The sequence below is a fragment of the Sorex araneus genome, chromosome 2, assembly GCF_027595985.1.
Source record: "Sorex araneus isolate mSorAra2 chromosome 2, mSorAra2.pri, whole genome shotgun sequence".
Lineage (NCBI taxonomy): Eukaryota > Metazoa > Chordata > Mammalia > Eulipotyphla > Soricidae > Sorex > Sorex araneus.
Genome location: NC_073303.1, coordinates 237114899 through 237139005, shown reverse-complemented (window position 1 = coordinate 237139005; position 24107 = coordinate 237114899). Strand labels below are relative to the sequence as shown.

Genomic DNA, 24107 nt, shown 5'->3' with positions numbered 1-24107 from the left:
GTAGCGCTGGGGGCTCGAGAGCCAGACAAGCCCCCTTCGCCCCTCCCCGCCCCCCCCCCCGCCCCGTCCCCCCGCCCGCAACAAACCAGACCTGAGGCTGACGCCGCCCTCCCGGGCCAGGCCTGAGGTCGGTCCATCTGCCCGGGGCTCGCGGCCAAGCAGGAGCCCAGGAGGGGGCGCCCGGAGGGAGGGCGGGGGGCGCGTGACCCTCCGCCACCACCTCGGAGCAAACATGGGGTGTGTGGAGTGTGTGTGGGGGGGATCTGTACTTCAAAAGCCCCTATCCTGCAAGAACCGCCCTGGGCGGTGGCTGTGGGAAGGGGGTGCGTGGAGCGCGGAGGGGTTCCCCACTGCGAGTCGGTCCCTTTAATAACACAAGGGTGCTAGCGAATGACACCCACGTAGAATGGAGAGGGGGAAGGCTGGCGAATGGGGAAACTGAGGCCAGTCGCGGGGGTGGGGGTGGGGGTGGGTGTCCGGGAAGGGCCCGGGGGTTGTTTACCGGCCCGGCGACTTTCCCAAGTGCGCAACGTCCGCACAGCGCGGGGTGGCCGCGGGCCTGGCGGCACGACTCAGGCTGCGGGAGCCCCCTCCACGCCTGGATCGTGCGGGGACCGGGGGGCGTCCGGGAAGGACGGTGACGGCGCACGCGGGGGGTCTCAGGTCCCCAGCCAGGACCCGCGCCCGTCCGCAGCGGGGCGCCCTCCCCCCGCTCCCCGCGCCCTCCGTCCCGGGGCGGGTCCAGGGGGCGGAGCGGGCGGGTGACCGGCCGTGACGCGGGTCCCGCCGGCTCATAAAGAGGCGCCCGGGCTAGAGGGGGGTGCAGGGGACCCGTGCGCCGCCGCCGCCGCCACCGAGCGTCCCCCGCGCGCCCGCCGCAGCCCCGCACCCCGCGCCCCGCGCCCCGCGTCCAGCACCATGCGCGAGATCGTCCATCTGCAGGCCGGCCAGTGCGGCAACCAGATCGGGGCCAAGGTGCGGGGGCGCCGGGGGGTGCAGCCCGGACTGGGTGCTTGGAGGATGGTGGTGGTGGTGGGGATCCTGGATTAGGGTGGGGGGTCCTGGAGGCCGCACCGCACCCCGGGGGGCGGCTCGGGGAGCACCGGGAGGCGGGGAACAAAGAGGTCGCTGGGGGTGGGGTGGGGGTGGGGCTCCGCCTGGCAGCCGCCGGCCACAGCTGGACGCACCGCTGGCCTGCGGGGGGCCCTCCCCGCCCGCCCCGCACGCGCGCGCACGCGTGCGCGCCCCCCCCTTGCCCCGCACGCGCCGGGCCCGCGGTCCGCCAGCATCGGGGGTGTCGGGTGGGGGGCGAGTGGGAACGCTGGAGGGAATCGGCTTCACCCCGCCCCCGCCAAGCCCGGCTTTGCTGCCTCATCCTGGCCCTCCCAGAGCACCATGCAGTTGGGTCCTCTGCCCACCCCCCCAACACACACACACACACACACGCACACACGCACACGCACGCGCGCGTACCCCAGATGACAGCTTGCGGGGTGGGAGCCAGGTGAGAGCTAGGAAAGTGTGGGTCGCGCTGGAAGATGCGCCCGGGGTGCCTGGTTCCCCCGCCACCCACCCTCGGGGTACCGGGTTCCTAACTCCCCGCCCCTCTCCAGTTCTGGGAGGTGATCAGTGACGAGCACGGCATCGACCCCACCGGCACCTACCATGGGGACAGCGACTTGCAGCTGGAGAGAATCAACGTGTACTACAATGAGGCCACGGGTAGGCACCCCCCCACCCCGCCCCTCCTTCAGCCCCATCCCCACGGGGGCCCTGCGGGGTGGGGGGGGCAAGAAGCTGGTTCCTGGCGCTCCCCCCCACCTGCGCCACCCCCAGCTGCCCTCCACCATCTGTTTCCCTGCAGGAGGAAATTATGTCCCCAGAGCGGTGCTGGTGGACCTGGAACCGGGCACCATGGACTCCGTGCGCTCGGGCCCCTTCGGCCAGATCTTTCGGCCTGATAACTTTGTGTTTGGTGAGTTCCTTGCACTTCCAATCAGGGACGTTGTGGTGACGTTGTGGAGAGGTGGTGGGAGATAGCAAGGAAGGCTTCGTGGAGGAGGTTCCCTTTTTTTTTTTTAATTGTATAAATATATATTATTTTGGTGGGAGAGCGCTACACCCAGCAGTCTTCAGGACTCCCCCCAGTGTGATCCTTGATGGGGTCACTCTTTGGGGCGATCAAGGGGACCATGTGGTAGTGAAGGACGAACAAAGGCCTCCTATATGCCACACAGTAGCCCTTTGAGCCCTCGTCCTCACGCAAAGGCGTCTTTTAATTTTATTTATTTAGTTTGTGGCGCTGGGGGGGCGGAGTCAAACCTCATAGGCCTGAGCTGCATCCTTGTTCTCTGTCTGTCCCTAAAGGTGATTCTTTGTGTGTGTGTGGGGGGGGGGGGGAATGTCAGGGAACCCTCTGGCATGCTGGGGATCAAACCCAGGTTGGCCCATGCAAGGCAAACACCAACCACATCCACTGCACTATTGCTCAAGGCACTGAAAATTTAACGGCATTGAACAGGCACTCGATTGCCTGAGTTCAGATCCTGCACTTGACACTTACTGAGCACCTACTATATGCCACCCCTGCAACTCCACCCTCTACGTTTTTCCGAAGTAGCGGATCCTGAGGAGGGGATCAGGACCAATCCAGGGGAGAGCATGAGGGGAGAGAGTGATTTTTGCTTGTTCCCTTAGAGATTTCTTTTTTCTTTTATTTTTATAAAGTTGTTCACAATCATTTATGACATTCAGCCTTCCAACACAAGTCCCATCACCATGGCACCATGGCCGCCAATATTTCAAATTTTCCTCACCATTACCTAAGCCTACCCCAATTGCAGGAAGAAGGTAGATTTATTTATTTTTGGGTCACACCCGGCTATGTTCAAGGGTTACACCCGGCTATGCTCAAGGGTTACTCCTGGCTCATGCACTCAGGAATGACTCCTGGCGGTGCTCGGGGACCCTATGGGATGCTGGGAATCGAACCCGGGTCAGTCGCGTGCAAGGCAAACGCCCTACCCGCTCCAGCCCCAAGAAGGTCGACTTTTAAGTAACACTTTCTTTTCTGCAGCGATCGAGAATCCAGGTCTTGTTCTGGATGGGAACCTCTGACCTCAGGCCTTCCCTGAGGCTACTTCCGGGTGCAAAACAGGTCACTCCTCCCCCTTCCCAGCATCCCCTGGGGAAATCCCGCTCCAGGGAGATGGGGTCAAACAGATCAGTCAGGGAGGGCATTCACCTTGCACCGATGGACCTGGGTTCGGTCCCCGGCATCCCATAGGGTCCATCGAACACTGCTGGGAACGATCCCTGAGCACAGAGCCAGGAGTCAACCCTGAAAACTACACCCCCCCCCCAAAAAAAAAAATAGAAATCAAACCCTGCACCCCACAGGGCTGTCTTCTGAGTCAGCCGGGGCACTGCACGGATGCCTCTGCTTGTCGAGCTTCGCTCTTCATCTTTGATCAATTGAGGTGATCAAAAGCGAAATTGAGGGGGCTGGAGGGACAGACCCGTGTCCTGAGCACCGTCAGGAGCACCCTGAGCACTGCTGGGTGTGCCCCCCCCCAAAAGACAAAACAAAACAGAGGCCCTATGAGAGTATAGCAGGTAAGGCCTGCAACTGGCGCAGGTAGGATTCGATCCTGGTATCCTATAGGGTTCCCGTCCCACCCCACCCATGCCCTCCCCTCCCCTCCCCTCTCCCAGCACAGCCCTGAAGGCAGAGCCCTGTAGTTGGCTAGGGGTGACCCAAATATTTAAAAAAAAAAAAATCCAAGTAAATATACAACAGCATGCAATGATTAAGTCAGAGTCACATGCTTATGCTATTAGGGGTGCCTTGGGTTCCCTCCCAGTGGTACTGGGGGGCTCAAACTCAGGCCCCTTCATCGCCAAAGCTTGAACTCCAGGAATGCATGGAGAGGTCATGGCAGCAGGGCGGGCACTGGCCTTGCATGCGGTGGACCTGGGTTTAATCTCTGGCACCCCATTAGGGTCCCTGAGCACAGAGCCAGGAGGAAGCCCTGAGCACAGCTGGGTGTGGCCTCAGAACAAAAACAAAAGCCCCTGTGTTCCTCTGTGAAGCTTGCTCTAGCTCCTCTTTCTATTTATTTGTGTGTGTGTGTGTGTGTGTGTGTGTGTCACACCCGGTGATACATGGGGGTTACTGGCTCAGGAATTACTCCTGGTGGTGCTACGGGGACGCATTATGGGATGCTGGGAATCGAACCCAGGTCGAGCACGTGCAAGGCAAATGCCCTACCCGCTGTGTTATCACTCCAGCTCTTTTTTATTATTATTATTAACTGATTTGTCATTTGTTTGCAACATCATGGGCTGGGGAGATAGTATGAGGATCTGCATGCCCCAGAATTAAGTTCTTTTTCTGATACTGAGAGTCCCTCACCCCTTCTCCCACTATTCTTGAGGATAGCCCTAAAGGCTCCTGGTATCTTATTCTCAAGCCCTACATTTGACCTTTGGCTGAGTATCTGCTGGGAGAGGCTTCTAGAGCCCTCATAACCCCCCTCCCCCACCTTTGCTCAGGTATCAGGAATGTTCTGGATGTTTCTACTTGAGGCGAGCTAGCTGTCTATCTCTGCCTGACCTCAGTATGAACTCTAGGGCTTGACAGGGCTCGCTGTGTGACCTTAGGTCAGTCATTTCCCCTCTCTGGTCTGTGCCAAGCTTAAGGAAGCTAACGGAACGCACGCCATGGGGCCTCTGGAAATGACTGCAGAACTTTCCAGGCTGAAGCACTGGAGGAGGGAATCGTGGGATAACCTTGGAGGCCCCAGTGTGGCCCAGAGATTTCGCAGGACAGAACATTTCACCCGGAGAGGGCCAGCCTGGGCGGCTGCAGGCAGCGGAGGGCGGGGCCTGGCGCGGGGCGGGGCGGGGATCACGTGAGCCCTCTGGCGGCCGCTACCAGGACAAGGCCTGAGGCAAGGGCTGGAGCCGGTGATGGGGGATGGAGGGGGGGGGTGACAGGGCCAGAGGCATGCTAGGGGTGAGGTCATATAATCCAGCGAGGAGGACGCTGGCCTTGCACGCTGCCGACCCGGGTTTGATCGTCGGCATCCCATAGGGTCCCCTGAGCACCGCTGGGGGTGCCCCCCTCACGAAGAAAAATCTAAACAATTCTAATACTAACCCTGAGACGCCCCGGATCTTAAATTCCCCGGTGAAGTGATAAGACAGTGCACGGGATTCGTTACAACAAATAAATGAACAAGAAGGACCCAGAGCCAAAGTCCAGCAGGTAGAGCGTTTGCCTTGTACACGGGCGACCCGGGTTTGGTCCCCAGAACTCCATCGGGTCCTCCAAGCATCGTAAGGAGTGAACCCTGAGCACAGAGCCAGGAGTAAGCCCTGAGCATCGCTGTGTGTGGCCCCAAAACAAAACTGGAGAGCGCATGTTAGCTGTTTAAAAAGCAAGTAAGCTGTACTGGCGAAGCGATAGTACAGCGGGGAGGGTGTTTTGTTTTTGCACGCAGCCGACCTGGGTTTGATATCCGGCATCCCATAGGGTCTCCCGAGCACTGCCAGGAGTAACCCCTGTGCATCGCCCAGGTGTGGCCCAAAAAGCAAAAAATAAAATAAAATAAAACAAATAAATGGATAAATAGCCAAACCATTGTTTGACCATACTGGGAAAACTCCGGGATGCGGAGGCAGTGGTATGGGAAAACACCACTAAAGGAAGTGAGCAGGGAAGCTAAATACGGGGCTCTTTCCAGAGAGCCTTCAAAACCAGTGCAAAGATACTGGAGCAGGAACTGGCCGGGAGCAGAGGAACAACAGCTAATGGGGCTGTAACAGGAAATTAGGTTTCTTTGTTTTTTGTTTTTCTTTTTGGATCACACCCAGCAATGCTCAGGGGTTCCTCCTGACTCCGCACTCAGGAATCACTCCTGGCGGTGCTCAGGGGACCTTACGGGATGCCAGGACTGCACCCCGGTTGGCCAGGTGCAAGGCAACTGCCCTACCCACTGTGCTATCGCTCCAGCCCCTGTAATAGAAAGTTAGGGAGGAGATGGGTGTGCAACGCCTAAGGTGTTTTATAGACACCCCACCACCACCATCCACCAGGGCACTAGACCTAAGCAGCAAGAGCAATTAATACAAATAATATATCGCTGCTAATATTTTTGTATTATGTAACAATAACAATATCATTATATAACCATCATTTTTTTTGTAATTATGCAACATAATTACAATGTTTATATGATTGTCACATATGATTAACAAATCACATGTTGCGGGGCCAGAGAGAGAGCACAGCGGGTAGGGTGTTTGCCTTGCAGGCAGCTGACCCAGGTTTGATCCCCGGCATCCCATAGGGTCCCCTGAGCACCGGACGGAGTAATTCCTGAGTGCAGAGCCAGGAGGAACCCCTGAGCATCACTGGGTGTGGCTCAAAAAGAAAAACAACAACAATAACAAAAAAACCACCTCACAAATAACATTGCTACTGAGTTTTATAATAATATGAATAATATTTGTGGGGGGAGGTCACATTTAGGGATCACTCCTGGCAGTGCTCAGGGGACTCTGTGGAATGCTGGGAATAGAACCCCAGGTTGGCTACATGCAAACCCCTCCCCGCATTGTTGAGGGCTGGGCTGGGCTGGAGGGGTGGGGTGGAGGAAGAGGACCCCCCTGTAACTGGGTCCCCCCTCTTTCACCCTGAATCCCCCATCAGGCCAGTCTGGAGCGGGTAACAACTGGGCCAAGGGCCACTACACGGAGGGCGCGGAGCTGGTGGACGCCGTCCTGGACGTGGTGAGAAAGGAGGCCGAGAGCTGCGACTGCCTGCAGGGCTTCCAGCTGACCCACTCGCTGGGCGGGGGCACGGGCTCGGGCATGGGCACCCTGCTCATCAGCAAGATCCGCGAGGAGTTCCCCGACCGCATCATGAACACCTTCAGCGTGGTGCCGTCGCCCAAGGTGTCGGACACGGTGGTGGAGCCCTACAACGCCACCCTGTCGGTGCACCAGCTGGTGGAGAACACGGACGAGACGTACTGCATCGACAACGAGGCGCTCTACGACATCTGCTTCCGCACCCTCAAGCTCACCACGCCCACCTACGGCGACCTCAACCACCTGGTGTCGGCCACCATGAGCGGCGTGACCACCTGCCTGCGCTTCCCCGGCCAGCTCAACGCCGACCTGCGCAAGCTGGCCGTGAACATGGTGCCCTTCCCGCGCCTGCACTTCTTCATGCCGGGCTTCGCGCCCCTGACCAGCCGGGGCAGCCAGCAGTACCGCGCCCTGACGGTGCCAGAACTGACCCAGCAGATGTTCGACGCCAAGAACATGATGGCCGCGTGCGACCCGCGCCACGGCCGCTACCTAACGGTGGCCGCCGTCTTCCGCGGCCGCATGTCCATGAAGGAGGTGGACGAGCAGATGCTGAGCGTGCAGAGCAAGAACAGCAGCTACTTCGTCGAGTGGATCCCCAACAATGTGAAGACAGCCGTGTGCGACATCCCCCCGCGGGGGCTGAAGATGGCAGCCACCTTCATCGGCAACAGCACGGCCATCCAGGAGCTGTTCAAGCGCATTTCGGAGCAGTTCACGGCCATGTTCCGCCGCAAGGCCTTCCTGCACTGGTACACGGGCGAGGGCATGGACGAGATGGAGTTCACCGAGGCCGAGAGCAACATGAACGACCTGGTGTCCGAGTACCAGCAGTACCAGGACGCCACGGCCGAGGAGGGCGAGTTCGAGGAGGAGGCCGAGGAGGAGGTGGCTTAGAGGGGAGAGGGGGCTGCCTCCCAGACCCCCCCTGCACTGCACCCCCCACTGGCCTTCCCCATGGCTCAGACGCGCCCCCCCCACACACACTCGGAAGCTGCTGAGTCCCCTCTTGAATTCCCCATGCACTGGCCTCTGTGATCCAACCCGCACCCCCAGAATAGGAGACACCCCCTCCCCCCCATTTCCTTCCCAGTCCCCCGCCTCCGGGCCTTCCTTCATTGCCCACCTGGCTTGGCCTCGCTCTCGGCCACCCTGAGCTCCTCTCCCCGCACCCCGCAACGCGTGTTTGATCCCCATGGATAGATGCTTTAGGTAGGAAACCGCCTCCTCCTCTGCTTTGCCCCCTAATAAATGCATCGCTGCCCCGTGTCTCTGGTGTGGATTTTTCCTCTCCCTGTGGGAAGCAGGTGGCGGCGGGGAGGCTGCTGCTCGTGGGGGTGGGAAGGAGCCAGGTTCCCAAATCAGGCCTAGCCCTGCTGCTACCGTATTCCACATAAGCATGGCACCTTAAAAAAAATGTAATGCAGTCCAAAAATTGGTTCATAACCTTTCTCTTTTTTTTGGGTCGCACTCGGCAATGCACAGGGGTTACTCTGGATCATGCACTCAAGAATGTCTCCTGGCGGTGCTCAGGAGACCTTATGGGAGGCTGGGAATCGAACCCGGGTTGGCCATGTGCAAGGCAAACGCCCTACCCCCTGTGCTATCACTCCAGCTCCCCATAACCTTTTATTATTATTGTTTTTTAATTTTAGGCTGTACCGGGGATAACATTCAGGGCTGACCCCTGGATCTGTACCCAGGAATCAGTCCTGGAGGGACTCTGGGAACCCTATGGAGTGCCAGGAATCAAACCTGGTTTGGCTACGTGCCTGGCAAGTGACCTACCCACTGCCCTTTTTTAAAAAAAAAAAAAAAAAAAAACACACATTCTCCCAATGCTCTCTCTCTCTCTTTTTTTTTTTTTCTTTTTTGGTCACACCCGGCGATGCTCAGGGGTTCCTCCTGACTCCACACCTCCGCACTCAGGAATTACTCCTGGCGGTGCTCAGAGGACCATATAGGATGCCGGGGGTCGAACCCAGGTCAACCGCGTGCAAAGCAAACACGCTACCCGCTGTACTACTGCTCTGGGCCCCTAGCCATTGTCTTATCTCCCAGGTTTGGTTCAGTTTGGGGGCTACACCCAGCTGTGCTCACAGCTCACTCCTAGCTCCCAGTTCAGGGAGCACCCCTGGTGGTGCTTGGGGGACCCTGTGAGGTCCCCAGGTCAAGCCTATGTTGGCCACAAGCAAGGCAAGCGCCCTCCCTGATGTCCTATCCTTGGGACCCCAAATCACTGTTTAAACACTGTCCTTCCGCTGATGTCCTATCCTTGGGACCCCAAATCACTGTTTAAACACTGTCCTTCCGGGCCTGTTTATTTCTTTGGTTTGTTTTCTGGCCACTCCTGGCTCTGCACTCAGGGAACCCTGTGGGATGCGGGGGATTGAACCCGGGTCGCTGGCGTTTCCCACTGTGCTGTCTCTCTCTGGGCCGTGCCCACCTGCTGTTAACTCTCGACGCCACCACTGCTCCCAGGGGTGGCTCGAGCCTCTCCGTGTGACAGACACTCTCTGCAGGTGTGTGCATTCCGGCTGCTGTCTGTGGGAGGTCCAGGCGCCCCCCTCCACACACACACACACACACCACCACAGCCCCACTCCCAGGCGCCCTCTGGTGGTTCTGTGGGGGATCCACGCACGGCAGGGTAGGGACCCAAAGAGAACATTGAAGAAGAGGAAGCAGTAGAGGTCAGGCCTGAACTCTCGCACAGGGGGACCTGTCGCACAGGGGGACCGGCATGGGCTGGAGGGTGGGATGAAGGGGTGATGGCAGAGAGCAGAGGTCGCCCAGCCTGGCAGGATAAGGAGGGGGGTCCGGCCTTGGAGGCTGCACCGTCTGCTGAACCCACCCTCCTGGGGGCAAGGCAGGACGCCTGGGTCTGTGCCCTGAGTGGGGGCGGGGGCCTGCCTCCGGGGACGTCACCCGCTAAACTTCCTCTCTCAGCCACACAGGAAGCAGAGCCGGCTCAGGGCGCAGCCCCAGGCCGAGCACAGCCCCCGGGACCCCTGGGGAGAGAGAGGGCTCCTCCTGCCAGCCCTGCAGCGACCATGGGATCCAGAGCTGAGTAAGAAGCTGCCCCTTCCCCAGCCCTACTCGGAGCTGCCCAGGCCAGGGCTGACCCCAAGCGAGCACCAGCGCGCCAGGCTGAACCAGGCCGGGTGGGGACAGCGGGTCTCTGGGGACAGGTGGCTGGAAAATCTCAGCGGGACTCTTGACCACTCCGGGCCTTAATCGCTCCTTCCCAGGCTCTGAGTGACTGACTGTTTGCTACTCAGAGTGTGAGATCTTGGCGTGATGATGGGGTCACACTTCCGGGAGTCCGAGGGTGGGGGGTGTGCAGCTGGTGGGGGGAGGGAGGAGGAACTCTTGTGTGCACATGTCGTTGTGTGGGATGTGGGTCAGCAGGAGCCTGAGAACTAGGGGTCCCCTCTGAGGACCGTGTGTCTTTGCTAAGGTAACAATTACTTGCAACAGTTCCATCTGCAGTTAATGCTCATTTCCTCTCTCTGGCACCCTCACCCCCAAACCTCTCTCTCTTTCTCTTTCTCTCTCTCTCTCTTTCTCTTCTCTCTCTCTCTCTCTCTCTCTCTCTCTCTCTCTCTCTCTCTCTCTCTCCCCTCGCTCACTCTGAGCCCCAGTGCTCTGCGGGTGGGGGTACTGGCGGAGGTGGCCAGAGAAGGTTCACAGGAGCACCGGGCACACTGACTGCCCTCTTCAGACACTAGGGGTCAGCTCCTGTTGTCTCCCCAAATCTCACACAGAGATACAGGCACACACACAAACATGGACGTTGATCATGCCTGCTCACGCTGTTGGGTCACACACAGGCACTGGCCGCCTAGTGCAGGTACTGGACAGTTGCAGCCTCGCAGGTAGGTATGGGATTTTTATGGGATGGAAAACAGAACGCACACCAGTGCACTTGCACCTGCATTCACACACCTGCACACACACACTTGCTTACACATATCTGCATGCACACCTGCATACACACACATACCTGCACACACACACCAGCACACACAAAACTACACACACCTGCATACACACACCTGCATATACATACCTGTATGCATACACCTGCGTACACACACCTGCATGCAAACACCTGCATACACATGCCTCCATCCTCACACGCCTCCACTCTCACACATGCCATCCCACACCCAGACGCTCACACAATGACACATTCACACTCAGCTCTGCACACCCAGAACCAACACCCCGTCGCCCCCACCGCTTCTCGCACCCACCGCCACCAGGGCTCAGGGGCCCAAGTGTCACCCACACCACCATCAGCTAACCCCTCCCCCAGTGGAAGCACCTCTGCACCAGAGCTGTCCTGTGCCCACAGGGAGGAGCCCCCCGCCGTGTTCGACTGGTTCTTCGAAGTGGCCCGTCCCCCGTCCCTGCAGGATGGTGAGTCGGGCGCTGGCGGGCTTGGAGCACCGGAGGGTGAGCTGGGCCCTGAGCCCTGAGCGGAGGGGCCTTCTCGTCTCTCCCCGCAGACCCCCCCATCCTTCACCAGTTTCCCCGGGACTTCTGGGACCAGGTATGCAGGCTGGGTGCTTGCTTCCCCTTGCTGGAGGCCGGGGTGATGGGGGGGGGGGAGCCTGGAGCAGCCTCCGAGCAGAGGAATCGTCTCTCTCCGCACGCAGGAAGCCATGCAGATGGTGCCCAAGTTCTGCTTCCCCTTTGACGTGGAAAGGTATGGGGGGGAGGCATGGAGAACCCCCAGGGCCAGGGAATCGCACCTCTAAGGAACTCTTGAGATTCAAACAGCCAGATACCCTGGCCCCGAGCATCCCGAGACCCAGATACTCTGGGAACCCAAAACCCCAATACACAGGCACCCCAAAACCCAGATACATACCCAGAGACCCCAAGATTCAGGGACCCAGTGCTCACATACCCAGGTGCTCTGATACCCACATGCCCAGGGACCCCAATATTCATGCACCCAGGTACCCCGATGCCCAGAAACCCAGGGCCTGGACCTTCAGTCTCGCACCCCCTCGTGGTCTCTGCTCCCAGGGCCCTGGGAGGAATGGTGGGCCCCTTTCCAGGCGATAGTGGGGGGTCTGGGGACTCGGGAGCCTTTTCCACTGGCAGGGAGCCCCCCAGCCCAGCCGTCCAGCATTTCACCTTCGCTCTCACCGACCTCACGGGCACCCGTCGATTCGGTTTCTGCCGCCTTCGGCCGGGAGCTCAGAGTTGCCTCTGCATCCTCAGGTGGGCAGTCTGGGGTGCAGGGAGGGACCCCCCCCACACTACCTTGGGACCCTTGGACGCATGTGTGTCCTCTCGCCCCAGCCACCGGCCTTGGTTCGAGGTGTTCTACAAGCTGCTAAACATGGTGGGGGACCTCCTGGCGCAGGATCAAGTGAGATCACACCCCTATTCCTTGGAGGGTGCGGAGGGGCCCCAGTGCCCCCAGCCAACCCCCTCCCCCACACCCAGCAGGCCACCCCAGGCCTGACACAACATCCCGGACCTCCAAGCCTGAAATCAAGCCCCCCCTCTTCCTCAGCCCACCTTCAGCCTCCATCACCCCAACCTTACACAGGTCCCTGAGGCTGAAGAATTGCTGCTTGAGATCCTGCAGAAACCACCATCAGGACCCCAGTCCTCCGCAGAGCTGAAGCTGGTGAGCATCCTCCGACCCCTGGCCGTCTGGGCCAATGGGGAGGTTTGTACCTCAGACCCCAAGGGTCAGCCCCCCACAACCTGCTTCTCTTCCGCCGCAGGGCAGTGGAGTAGCAGTCTCCAGCACTCACTGCATCCTGCCCCCTGCCCCCGGGAATAGCAGACCGGTGAGTACCGAGTCTGGGGGGTACCAAGGAAATAGGGTCCCCGGGTGGTAGGACCAAGCTCCAACTGAACCATCTCTGCACACCCCATCTCCATCTCTGCACACCCCACTCTCACCAGCTTTCCTGCTTCGTGGCCCCAGACTCCGCCGGTCTGCCATCCATTCCCGAGAATGTGAGTAGGGGCGTGGGAGGGGTAGAAGGGGGAAAGGGAAGGGAGGGGTCTCTGAACCCAGAGGAGGAAGCCAAATCCTGGGGTTCCCTCGCCATCAGCATCGCACTCTGTGGGGCCTGAGAGATGAGAGGGTTTCTTTCATGCAGGAGAGCAGGGTGGAATCTCTGCACCCCTGAGTGCCTGGGTGCAGCCCAACCCCCCAAACCAGCACACGAACATTGCGCGCTCTCGTCCTCAGAGGAACCTCACGGAACTGGTGGTGGCGGTGACGGATGAGAACATCGTGGGACTGTTCGCCGCGCTCCTAGCAGAGAGAAGGGTCCTGGTGACCTCCAGCAAACTGAGCACGGTGAGAAGGGGATGGCTCTGTCCGGGGGGTGGGGGGGCAGGGTGACCTGTCTGATTCCTAGACTAAGCCTCCTCCCTCACTGCCCCCCAAACCCTGAGAGCAATGAGCACCAAAGGCAAAGTTCTCACTTCGCCCTGGGAAAAGTCTGGCGGGGTTGATGCCTGGCTCTGCCTTAGAACTGCAGGATGGGAGAGGAACAGACACAGAATGACTGCATTCCTTTGTGGTATATAAAAAATATTTATAGTAGAAGATAATATCCATGGCCAGGGAAAACAGGGGTTAGGAGGACTGGTCAGTGATTGGATCTAACTATAAGTGTGTGGGGGGCGGAGGATAGGTGAGATAGAGAAAAGACTGGTATGACAATAATAGCTGGGAATGATCACGCTGGACAAGATCTGGGGGTTAAAAGGAGGTAGAGGGATACACTTGATTACCTTTCAGTATCAGTATTGCAAGCCACAATGCCCAAAAGGAGAGAGAGAGAGAGAGAGAGAGAGAGAGAGAGAGAGAGAGAGAGAGAGAGAGAGAGAGAGAGAGAGGTGGGGGTTGATGGGAGGGAACCTGGAGACACTGGTGCTGAGAAATGTACACTGGTGGAGGGTTGGGTGTTGGAATACTGTATGACTGAAACCCAATCATGAACAGCTTTTTTTTTTTCTTTTTGGGTCACACCCGGCATTGCTCAGGGGTTATTCCTGGCTCATGCACTCAGGAATTACTCCTGGCGGTGCTCAGGGGATCATATGGGATGCTGGGAATTGAATCCAGGTCGGCAGCGTGCAAGGCAAACGCCCGGCTCACTGTACTATTGTTCCAGCCCCCTAATCATGAACAGCTTTGTAAGGGATGTCTCACAGTGATTCAGTCAAAGGTTTTGTTTGGTTTTTTAAAAGTTAAGTTTTGTTTTGTTTTTTAAAAGGAGGGGCGTGGAGCAACAGTACAGCGGGTCGGGCGTTTGCCTTGTATTTGCCTTGCGCACAGCCGACCCAGGTTCAGACCCTGGCATCCCATATGGTACCCCAAGCACTACCAGGAGTAATTCCTGAGTGCAGAGCCAGGGAAAGCCTTTTGGGAATAGCTGAGTGTGACCAAAAACAAAACGAAGAAGAAGCGTAGGACAGATTGTGCTATAGCTCCTTCCTTTAGGGAAAAAAAAAGAAAAAGACCAGATTCCACCACAATTGGCCAGAACTAGACTGGCTCCACCCCCTGCCACCCCCTGGACGAAGCAATTGGGTAGCATGAATTACTAGCTCCGCCCCTAATAGAAGGGCGGGAGCCCTGGAGCCTAATATCTAGTCCAGGGGGTGGTGCCAAGGTGGGCGCCTTTATAGCTCCGCCTCCTTTGGGCAAAGCCAATGGGGATAGGCGGGCCCAATCTTAGCCTTGCCTCTTCTGTGTTGGGACCAATCAATACAGCCATTGCTCCCACCCCCCCCAAGGGCGTGGTCGGGGCGGGCTCATTACTAGCTCCGCCTCTTTTGGGGGTGGGTAACCTTAGCGAGCAAGACAATCCCCAGGCCTGTGTATTAGTTCCTTTCCCTAGAAGAACCGAGGTTCTGCTGAGTCCCGGTTTACACCATTAAAAATGTCATTTGCGGGGCTGGAGCACAGCGGGTAGGGCGTTTGCCTTTCACATGGCGAACCCGGCTTCGGTTCCCAGCATTCTATATGGTCCCCTGAGCATCGCCAGGTGTGGCCAGAAAGAAAAAAAGAAAGAAAAAAGAAAGAGGGGCTGGAGTGATAGCATAGCGGGTAGGGCGTTTGCCTTGCACGCGGCCGACCCGGGTTCAAATCCCAGCATCCCATATGGTTCCCCGAGCACGGTCAGGGGTGATTCCTGAGTGCAGACCCAGGAGTGACCCCTGAGCATCGCTGGGTGTGACCCAAAAAGAAAAAGAAAAAAAAAGAAAGCCAAATATTTGACCTTCATATGTTGGGACTGGGGTCCCGGATCCGAGAGATAGAACAAGGAGTGGGTCGCTTGTCGCTTGCCTTACACTCTGCGCACCTCCGTTCAATCCCAGAGCACTACCAGGGATCACACATGAGCCCAGAACCAGGATAGCCCGAGAGCACTGCAGGATAGGTCCCAACTAGCCCCCTCTCCCAGACTGTGCGGGTGTTGGCGGGGCGGGGGGCAGAGACCAAGCTCTTACTCCTGATCCCCCACCTGTCTCAGCTGACATCATGCGTCCACGCTTCCTGTGCTCTCCTCTACCCCATGCACTGGGAGCACGTGCTCATCCCCACGCTGCCACCCCATCTGCTGGACTATTGCTGGTGAGGCGCGGGGTGCCTGCAGGGAAGAGCTTGGGGGGAAAACCCAGACAACACCCACCTGATCGATCTGTCCCCTCTCCCGTCCGCGTCCGCAGCGCGCCCATGCCCTACCTCATTGGAGTGCACGCCAGTCTCGCCGAGGTGAGGCGAAGGGACAGATGGGGAGGGAGGGGGGTTCCTTCCCTCTGCCTCCCACCAGCCAGAGATTCTTAGGCTCGGTGCCCGCCACTCCCCCACGCAGAGAGTGCGGGACAAAGCCCTCGAGGACGTGGTAATAATGAACGTGGACGCCAATACCTTGGACACGCCGTTCGACGACGTGCAGACGCTACCTCCGGATGTGGTCAGTGGCCGGACCCTCCAGACTCGTTTAGGAGCTATAGATGCTCACGCCCAGCTGCACCCCCCTCCTCGGCATCTGTCTGTCCTCCAGGTGTCCCTGCTGCGGCTGCGGCTAAGGAAGGTCGCGCTGGCCCCCGGGGAAGGCGTGTCGCGTCTGTTCCTCAAAGCCCAGGCGCTGCTCTTCGGAGGGTACCGCGAGGCCCTGGTCTGCAGTCCGGTGAGCAGTGGAGGGGCCAGGCGCGCCCCCTTGTGGGCTTCCGGAGGATTCAGATTAAGAAAAAAAAAAAAAATGATGGATGGGACCAAAGCACAGCAAGTAGGGAGCTTGCTTGCCTTGCACGCAGCCTATCTGGGTTCAATCCCCAGCACCCCATACGGTTCCCTGAGCACCGCCAGGGTTGATCCCTGAGCTCAGATCCAGGAGTAATCCCTGAGAACTTCGGAGTGTGCCCGTACCCCTGTAAAACAAAAAAATGGTATCCCAAGCTGTAGAGATTGTATAGGGTCGGTGTTTTTTTGTTTGTATGTTTTGAGCTTTTCTTTTTTTGTTCTTTTTTGTTTGGGCGGGTCATACCCGGAGGTGCTCAGGGGTTACCCCTGACTCTGCACTCAGGAATTACTGCTGGCAGCGCTCGGAGGACCCTATGGGATGTTGGGGATCAAACCGGGGTTGGCCATGTGCAAGGCAAACGCCCTGCCTGCTATACTATTGCTCCAGCCCCCGATGTTGTACAGGGTTTAAAGTTCTTGCCTTGCATGCTGCCAACCGCAGCTCCAATTCCTGGCATTGTATGTGATTCTTGAAGTACAGGAGTGATCCCTGAACTCAAAATCCCACTGTGGATTACTGGCATGGCCAGGACTCTGACCTTCTGACTCTTTTCTTTTCTTCTTTTGGCGGGTAAGGGACACATAGCACTGCTCAGGGCTGAATCCTAACTGAGCTGGGAGAAACCAGGGACCACATGGGATGCTGGGAATCAAACAGGGTGCAAACTATGTGCAAGGCAAGCACCATGCCCTCTGTACTATCTCTCTGGCTCTCGGTCTGCTAACTTTCATTTTTTTCTTTTCTTTTTTTTCTTTTTTTTTTTTTTTTTGCTTTTTGGGGGTCACACCCGGTGATGATCAGGGATTACTCCTGGCTCTGCACTCAGGAATTACTCCTGGCGTTACTCAAAGAACCATATGGGATGCCGCGGATCAAACCTGGGGTGGCCGTGTGTAAGGCAAATGCCCTACCTGCTATACTATCATTTCAGCCTCTCGATAAGCTAATTTTCAATACCCCCACTCCCATCTGGGGTACAGCTAGACCACAAAATCTCGGGGGAAGGGTTTCTATTCTGTAACACTTTGTTGTTTCTTTCTGCTCTTCCTTGACAATTTGTCAGGAATCTGCTTCCCATACAGCCTCTTTCTACATTCCAGCCTATGAACCCCCAAGTCAGGTTCTGCCCACCCCCCTCTGCCCACCATCGTGCCTAAGGCTCCCGCTGCATCTATTAAAGGCCCAAACATCCCCCAAGCCTGCGAGGCCTTGCATAGTACCAGGCACACCACAGGCGCACAAACAACCTTTGCTACATGGCTGTAAGGTGGAATGAGAGACGCAGCTGGGGTCCAGGAGAGCCGCAGGAAGCTCTGAATGCGGGACCTTCTTCCAGGGGCAGCCTGTGATCTTCAATGAAGATGCCTTCTTGGCCCAGAAACCTGGGTCACCCCTACAGGCCTTCCATCAGCGGGCTGTGCACCTGCAGCTGTTCAAACAGGTGTGCTGGAGCTGGGGGGGGCGGGGGGATTAATGGGCGGGGCTACAGAAAGAGGGCGGAGCTATATTAGAGGGGCAGGGCTAGAGCTGTAGGGGCGGGGTTAGAGCCATGTGGGCGGAGCTGTAGTTGGATGGACAAGGCTAGAGGGTGAGTGAGAGGGTTGGGTTGAGAGCTAAGGGAGCCAGAGTGGTGGACTCCTGGGCCCCCAGAGGGCATGCTGGGAGGGAAGAAAGGGAGTGGGGGTTGATTCCCCATCCCTAGGGGCAGTGCTGAGGCCAAGGGGTGGATTTCCCAGGCTTCTAGGAGTGGAGCCAGTGGGAGCGGGAGCAATAGCACAACGGGTAGGGCGTTTGCCTTGCACGCGCCTGACCCGGGTTCGATTTCCAGCATCCCATATGGTCCCCTAAGCACCGCCAGGAGTAATTCTTGAGTGCAGAGCCAGGAGTAACCCCTGTGCATCGCCGGGTATGACCCAAAAAGAAAAAAAAAGAGTACAGCTAGGTCAGATAGGCGGAGCTAGTACTCCCGTGGGGCTTCGAGGCAAAGATCTAGGTCTCTGTGGGTGGGGCTTAGGCCAATGAGGCGGGGCCAGTGCTACAGGGGTGAGTCTGGAGGGTGGAACTCCCTGAGTCTGTAGCCTATAGGCAGAGCTGCAGCCAAAATGTGGGGTTAGAATAAACTGGGCCACATTGAGGCTAAAGAGATAGTACAGTCAGCACAGCGGGTAGGGCGTTTGCCTTGCACGCGGCCGACCCGGGTTCAAATCCCAGCATCCCATATGGTCCCCTGAGCATGGCCAGGGGTAATTCCTGAGTGCAGAGCCAGGAGTAACCCCTGTGCATCGCCAGGTGTGACCCAAAAAGCAAAAAAAAAAAAAAAAAAAAGAGATAGTACAGTGGGTAGGGTGATTGCCTTGCATGCGGCTGACCCTGGTTCGATCCCCTGTGTCATATGGTCCCCTGAACCCTATACTCTGTACTCAGTGATCCCTGAGTACAGAAGCAGGACAGAAGTAGGAATCAGCCCTGAACACTGCCAGGGATGGCCCAAAAATTACAAAACAAAAAAATTGGGCACCATACACACACACCACACACACAAACATGCAGGACAGAGGAAGAGAGGAAGAATTCAATCAGCTGTGAGAATCCCCATCTGAGCTCCTACAGATTAACATCTTGTCTGGCATGCACTCAGCACCGGGAGAGATAACGCAGCAAGCTAGCCACGTGCTTTACATGCCAGAGGCCCCCAATCCATCCTGGGAGTAAGTGCCCCAGCAACAAGCTGGGAGTAGCCCCTGAGCACCAACAGGGTGTGACCAAACCAACACACACACACACACATCCCTGAGGATATTGTGGTGGTGGAAGCAAATTCTTCCATCCCGGGCTGGAGCCATATCAGCACTGCCAGGAATAATTCCTGGAATAATTCCTGAGGGCAAAGCCCAGAGTAAACCCTAAGCATCACTGGGTGTGACCCAAAAAAGCCAAAAAAAAAAAAAAAGAATTCTTCCATCCTAAAGAGTTATGGGCCTGTTGGGGCAGGAGACCCATGCACACTGACCGCCACCTTCACTGCATTAGTGGCTGAACTCTGTATCCTCCTGACTTTCCATTCATTCTGCTGGTGGTGGGGCGGAAGGCAAACTGGATCACAGCCGTGGGTACTTGGGGCTACTCCTGGCTGTGCTCTAGAATGTGGTGCCAGGGAACCAGTATGGTACTAGGGATTGAACTGCGGTTGGCACTATGCCAGACAAGCACTTACATCTCTGTACCAGTTCTGGGGCTGGAGCAATAGCACAGAGGATAGGGTGTTTGCCTTGCATGCAGCCAACCTGAGTTCAATCCCCAGCATATGTTCCCCCAAGTACCACCAGGAGTAATTCCTGAGTACAGAGCCAGGAGTAACCCCTGAGCATCGCTGGGTGTCACCCAAAAAGCAAATAAAAACAAAAAAAAAACCATCTCTGTACCAGTTCTACACTGACTTTCCAATTTGTCTTTTTCTTTTGGGGGTGGGGTGGGGCGAGGGGATGTTTCAGCCAAACCCTGCGATGCTCAGGATTCCTCCTGGCTCTGCAGTCAGAAATTACTCTGGGGGGTCCTCAGGGGACCTTATGGGATGCTGGAGATCGAACCCAGGTCGGTTGTATGCAAAGTAAGCAGTCTGCCCGCTGTTTCGTCATAACAGTCTGGGTTCTGGACTTTCTGATTCTTGTCCCCACCTGCCCCCAGTTCATCGAAGGCCGCTTGGAGAAACTGAATACAGGAGAGGGTTTCTCGGACCTCTTCGAGCAGGAAATCACCAGCAGCGGGGCTTCCTCGGGTAAGCCCTGCACCCCTGAACCCCACACACACCCCAAGCTCCTTCCTCAACCCATCTTTTCTCGCTCACTCCAGGAATCCTGCGCTCCTACCAGCTCTGGGCGGACAGCCTAAAGGTAACAAACTGAGCACTTAGAGCACTTATCTCTGTGCTTCTTTGCATTTTTTTTTGGGGGGGGGGAAAGCAGTATTCCTTTCCTCTGTGTTACTCTCTCCCCAGAAAGGTGGGGGTGCCCTCCTGCATTCGGTCAAGAGCAGGACGCAGCCGGCCGTCAAGAACATGTACCGCACGGTGAGGGGGTCACCGGAGACGGGGGTGGGGAGAGAGCAGATGGCCCCGGCTGGCAAACCAGGAGCAGCCACAAACACTGGGAGGAATTGTCTTTTTTCTTTTCTTTCTTCTTCTTCTTTTTTTTTTTTTTGCTTTTTTTGGTTCACATTCAGTGATACTCAGGGGTTACCCTGGCTCTGCACTCAGGAATTATTCCTGGTGGTGCCTCGGCGACCCTATGGGATGCCGGAGATTGATTCGGGTCAATTGTGTGCAAGACAAACACTGAACCCACCGTGCTATCTCTCCAGTCTCCTCCCACGGTGACTTTCTATTGGTCATCTTCATGGGGGACTGTTTCTTCCCTACAGGAATCTGCCAAGGTGGGGTTGGGGGGGGACCTTGTTGCTCCTTCTTAGCTGTTCCATGTCAGCCTCTGTCCTTCGGTTTTGCTCCTGAGCCCCCAAACTGGGCTTTGCTCCCGAGCCCAAAGTTCTATAGCTCCAGTTGTTCAAACTCTTTGCTGTTTTGTTTAGTTTCGGGGCAGGAGGGTGCCCCCTCGCAGGGCTCCTTTGGGTCAGTTGCATGCAAGGTCCTCCCCTACCTCCTCACCCTCCCCCCACCTGCTGTCCTATCGCTTCCTGTTCTGCAGATACAATTTTACCATGTTGCTTCTGCCTCTTAGCATTTTGGGAGGAGGGGAGTAATGGGGGCGATGTAGTTTCTTCCAGGTTTTCTTTTTTTTTTTCCTTTTTGAGTCACACCCAGTGATGCTCAGGGGTTACTCCTGGCTCTGCACTCAGGAATTACTCCTGGCAGGGCTTGGGGGGACCATATGGGATGCTGGGAATCGAACCCAGGTCGGCCGCTTGCAAGGCAAACGCCCTACCCTCTGTGCTATTGCTCCAGTCCTTTTTCCAGGTTTTCTTATGTGTGAGTGAAGGGGTGGCAATTCAGATAGGCCCCTTAGGGGGTGCACAGGGAATTGTGCGCATCTGCCCAAAATACAGCCGTGAACGTCGATGGAGAAAATCACTCTCCAGTCTCATTCGTTTCTTTGTTCAACCCCAGGCCAAGAGCAGCTTGAAGGGCATGCAAAACCTTCTTATGTACAAGGCAAGATCAAGGGCCTGGGGCCGGGTGGGAGGCGGGTAGAGGGGCCCCTGTTCACCCCCTCCCCACTTTCCTAGGATGCAGTCTCATGCATGCAGAGAGGGGGCTCCCTGAGGGTCCCCACCCCCGCCAGCCGCTCAGACCGCCTGCAGCAACGTCTGCCCATCACCCAGCACTTTGGACGCGTAAGACCCCAGCCCAAGGCACCCCAACTCTCACCCACTCCCCAGTCTCTGGTGCCCAGCCCAGAATTCAGTGCTCACATTACCCAGTGCTCCCTCCCTCTTGCCCAGAACCCTTCACCCTCATAACTTAATTTTTTCCCCTTTTTGGGTCATCCCTGGCAATACTTAGGGATTACTCCTGGCTCCCTACTCAGAAATGACTCCTGGTGGTGCTCGGGAGACCCCTATGGGATGCTGGGGATCAAACCCAGGCCGACCACATGGAAGGCAAATGCCCTCCCCGCTGTCCTATCGCTCCAGCCCCTCTCATAACTCTTGAGATACCCCCGCAGCCCCCTGCCCCTCAAATCTGATCCTGGTGGGGGACACTGCACTCACTCAGGTTCCCACAAGCCCCACCAAGAGTGAATCCTGAGCAAAGAGCCAGGGGCCCTGAGTCCTGCCAGATGTGGCCCCAAACCGAACTTGATTTTTGCAGAATCGGCCGCTGCGCCCCAGCAGGAGATTCCGGCTGCAAGAGGGTCCTTCTGGGGGGCCCCTCAGGGAATGGTAAGGCTGGAAGGCAGGGAAGGGGCAAAAACGTGGGAGGGTGGGAGGTAAGGATTAATGGTGTGGGGGGGAGGTGCTGGAGCGATAGAGCAGCGGGTAGGGTGTTTGCCTTGCACGCGGACGATCCGGGTTCGATTCCCAGCATCCCATATGGACTCCCGAGCACCGCCAGGAGTAATTCCTGAGTGTGTGAGCCAGGAGTAACCTCTGTGCATCTCTGGGTGTGACCCAAAAGAAAAAAAAATTAATGTGGTGCTGGAGCAGTACAGTGGGGAGAGTGTTTGCCTTACACGTGCCGACCTGGGTTCGATTCCCAGTATCCCATATGGTCCTCTGAGCACCGCCAGGGGTGATTCCTGAGTGCAGAACCAGGAGTAACCCCTGTGCATTGCCAGCTGTGACCCATAAAGCAAAAAAAAAAAAAAAAAAAAGAATTAATGGGGAGGGAGAGTGGTCCTGACCCCGAGGGCAGTCTCGGGAGCAGCAGGCTGGAGAGTGTCTTTGATGACTGAGGTTCCCCCTCCTCATGCAGGACTCCCCCTCTGGACCCCGAGGATGCCCAGGACCCCAGGGACGAGGACACACTGGATGGCAGCTTCCTGGGGTCCGGGGAGGAGCTGGATTTACTGAGTGAGATTCTGGACAGTCTCAGCACCAGCGCAACCAGGACTGGCAGCCTCCGGCCCAGCCAGAGCTTGGACTGTTGTCACCTGGGGGTTCTGGACAGCTGCTCCAGCCTGGTGAGGGGCCCCTCCCAGCTGCACCCCTTCCCAGCCACACACTGCCGGCCATGTGCTCACTTCCCACTGCCCCGTCCAGCCCGACATCCCAGGAAGTCCCCAGTGGTCGCTGGAGGATGAGGACGAGGACCCATCGAAATCGCAGCCCCCGTGCCTGCCTGCCCACTCGCCATGTCCGCCACCGGCCTCGCCTCAGGACACCACCCCTGCCCAGCCGCCCGTCGAAGCCAGCCCGGAAACCATGTCCTCAAGCCCACCCGCCCGAGTTGAAGCAGAGCCGCGCAGCTGTGGGGCCCCTGAACCCCCTCTCTCCGAGCCCCAGCCCCTCATCCTCCATCTCTCGCCTCCCCAGCAGATGGCCGATGAGCCCAGAGCCCAGGAGAGGCCCCCTTCCCCTCCCAGCACGGCTCCGGAACAGCCCCCCAGCCCCCCGGGGAGCCCCCAGCGTGGGGTCCCTATAGAGCCCAGCGTGAATGCCCCGGCCTTGGATTCCGGTTCTCCCGAGAGAACCCAGCTGTATTCTGGGGTGCTGCAAGTAGATCACAGCCCCCCGCAACCCCTGCAGGAGCAGAGAGCACCCCAGTTCCTGAGTACCACTGCCAGTGGCAGGCAGGAGACCCAGACCAGGGGTCACCCCAGAGTGGCAGAGCTTAAAAAATGTTTTGAAAGTTAAGGGGTGGGGGGGTTGGTGCGATGGTGCAGCAGGTGCTCGCTTGGCACACGGCCGACAGGTTTCGATCCCCGGCATCCTGTGAAGTCTCCTGAGCACCGCCAGGAGTGATCCCTGAGTGCAGGGGCAGGAAAAAACCCTGAGCACTGCCCGGAGTAACCCCACAACAAACAGGAAGAATCAGGGTTGGGGGCTGGAGTGATAGGACAGTAAGCCTCTTGCTTTCCACGTAGCCAACCCAGATTCTGTCCCTGGCACCATACAGGGTCCCCCAAACCCTGCCGGGAGTGATCCCTGAGCTCAGAAACAGGAGTAAGTTCTGAACACCATCAGCTGTGACCCTTCCCCCCAAAAAAAATATAAATTAGAGGTGGACTACAGAGATAGGACCGTGGGGAAAGCATTTGCCTTGCATGTAACTGACACCCTCCTCCCAAGTTTGATCCCCAGCACCAGAGGGTTCCCTGAGCCCTGCCAGGAGTGATCTCTGAGCAGAGCCAGGAGTCAGCCCCGAGCACTGTTGGGTGTGGCCCAATTCACATACACACACGAAGAGTTGGGATGCATAGGAGACCCCGTATCTCCATCACATTGGATATTCAATAAAAACACAAAAGACTTGCCCCA

At 57.4% G+C, this 24107-nt stretch overlaps 2 protein-coding genes across 2 annotated transcripts; both read left to right on the top strand.

The window, feature by feature from the left end:
* The first annotated feature begins 797 nt into the window (after nucleotides 1-797).
* TUBB4A (tubulin beta 4A class IVa) lies at nucleotides 798-8145 on the top strand. The gene is made up of 4 exons (XM_004619395.2): nucleotides 798-975; nucleotides 1614-1722; nucleotides 1865-1975; nucleotides 6716-8145. The coding sequence occupies exons 1-4, from the start codon at nucleotides 919-921 to the stop codon at nucleotides 7771-7773; spliced, it is 1335 nt and encodes a 444-aa protein (XP_004619452.1). The 5' UTR covers nucleotides 798-918; the 3' UTR covers nucleotides 7774-8145.
* A 1685-nt stretch (nucleotides 8146-9830) lies between these two features.
* On the top strand, nucleotides 9831-24090 carry DENND1C (DENN domain containing 1C). The gene is made up of 22 exons (XM_055127618.1): nucleotides 9831-9946; nucleotides 11237-11434; nucleotides 11541-11590; nucleotides 11995-12114; nucleotides 12196-12265; nucleotides 12449-12529; nucleotides 12630-12695; nucleotides 12814-12867; nucleotides 13106-13216; nucleotides 15405-15505; nucleotides 15601-15646; nucleotides 15747-15848; nucleotides 15939-16064; nucleotides 17515-17619; nucleotides 19863-19953; nucleotides 20028-20068; nucleotides 20173-20244; nucleotides 21295-21339; nucleotides 21414-21521; nucleotides 22000-22070; nucleotides 22603-22810; nucleotides 22890-24090. Exons 3-22 carry the CDS (start codon nucleotides 11547-11549, stop codon nucleotides 23481-23483), a joined length of 2256 nt encoding a protein of 751 aa, XP_054983593.1. The 5' UTR covers nucleotides 9831-9946; nucleotides 11237-11434; nucleotides 11541-11546; the 3' UTR covers nucleotides 23484-24090.
* The last annotated feature ends 17 nt before the right edge of the window (nucleotides 24091-24107 follow it).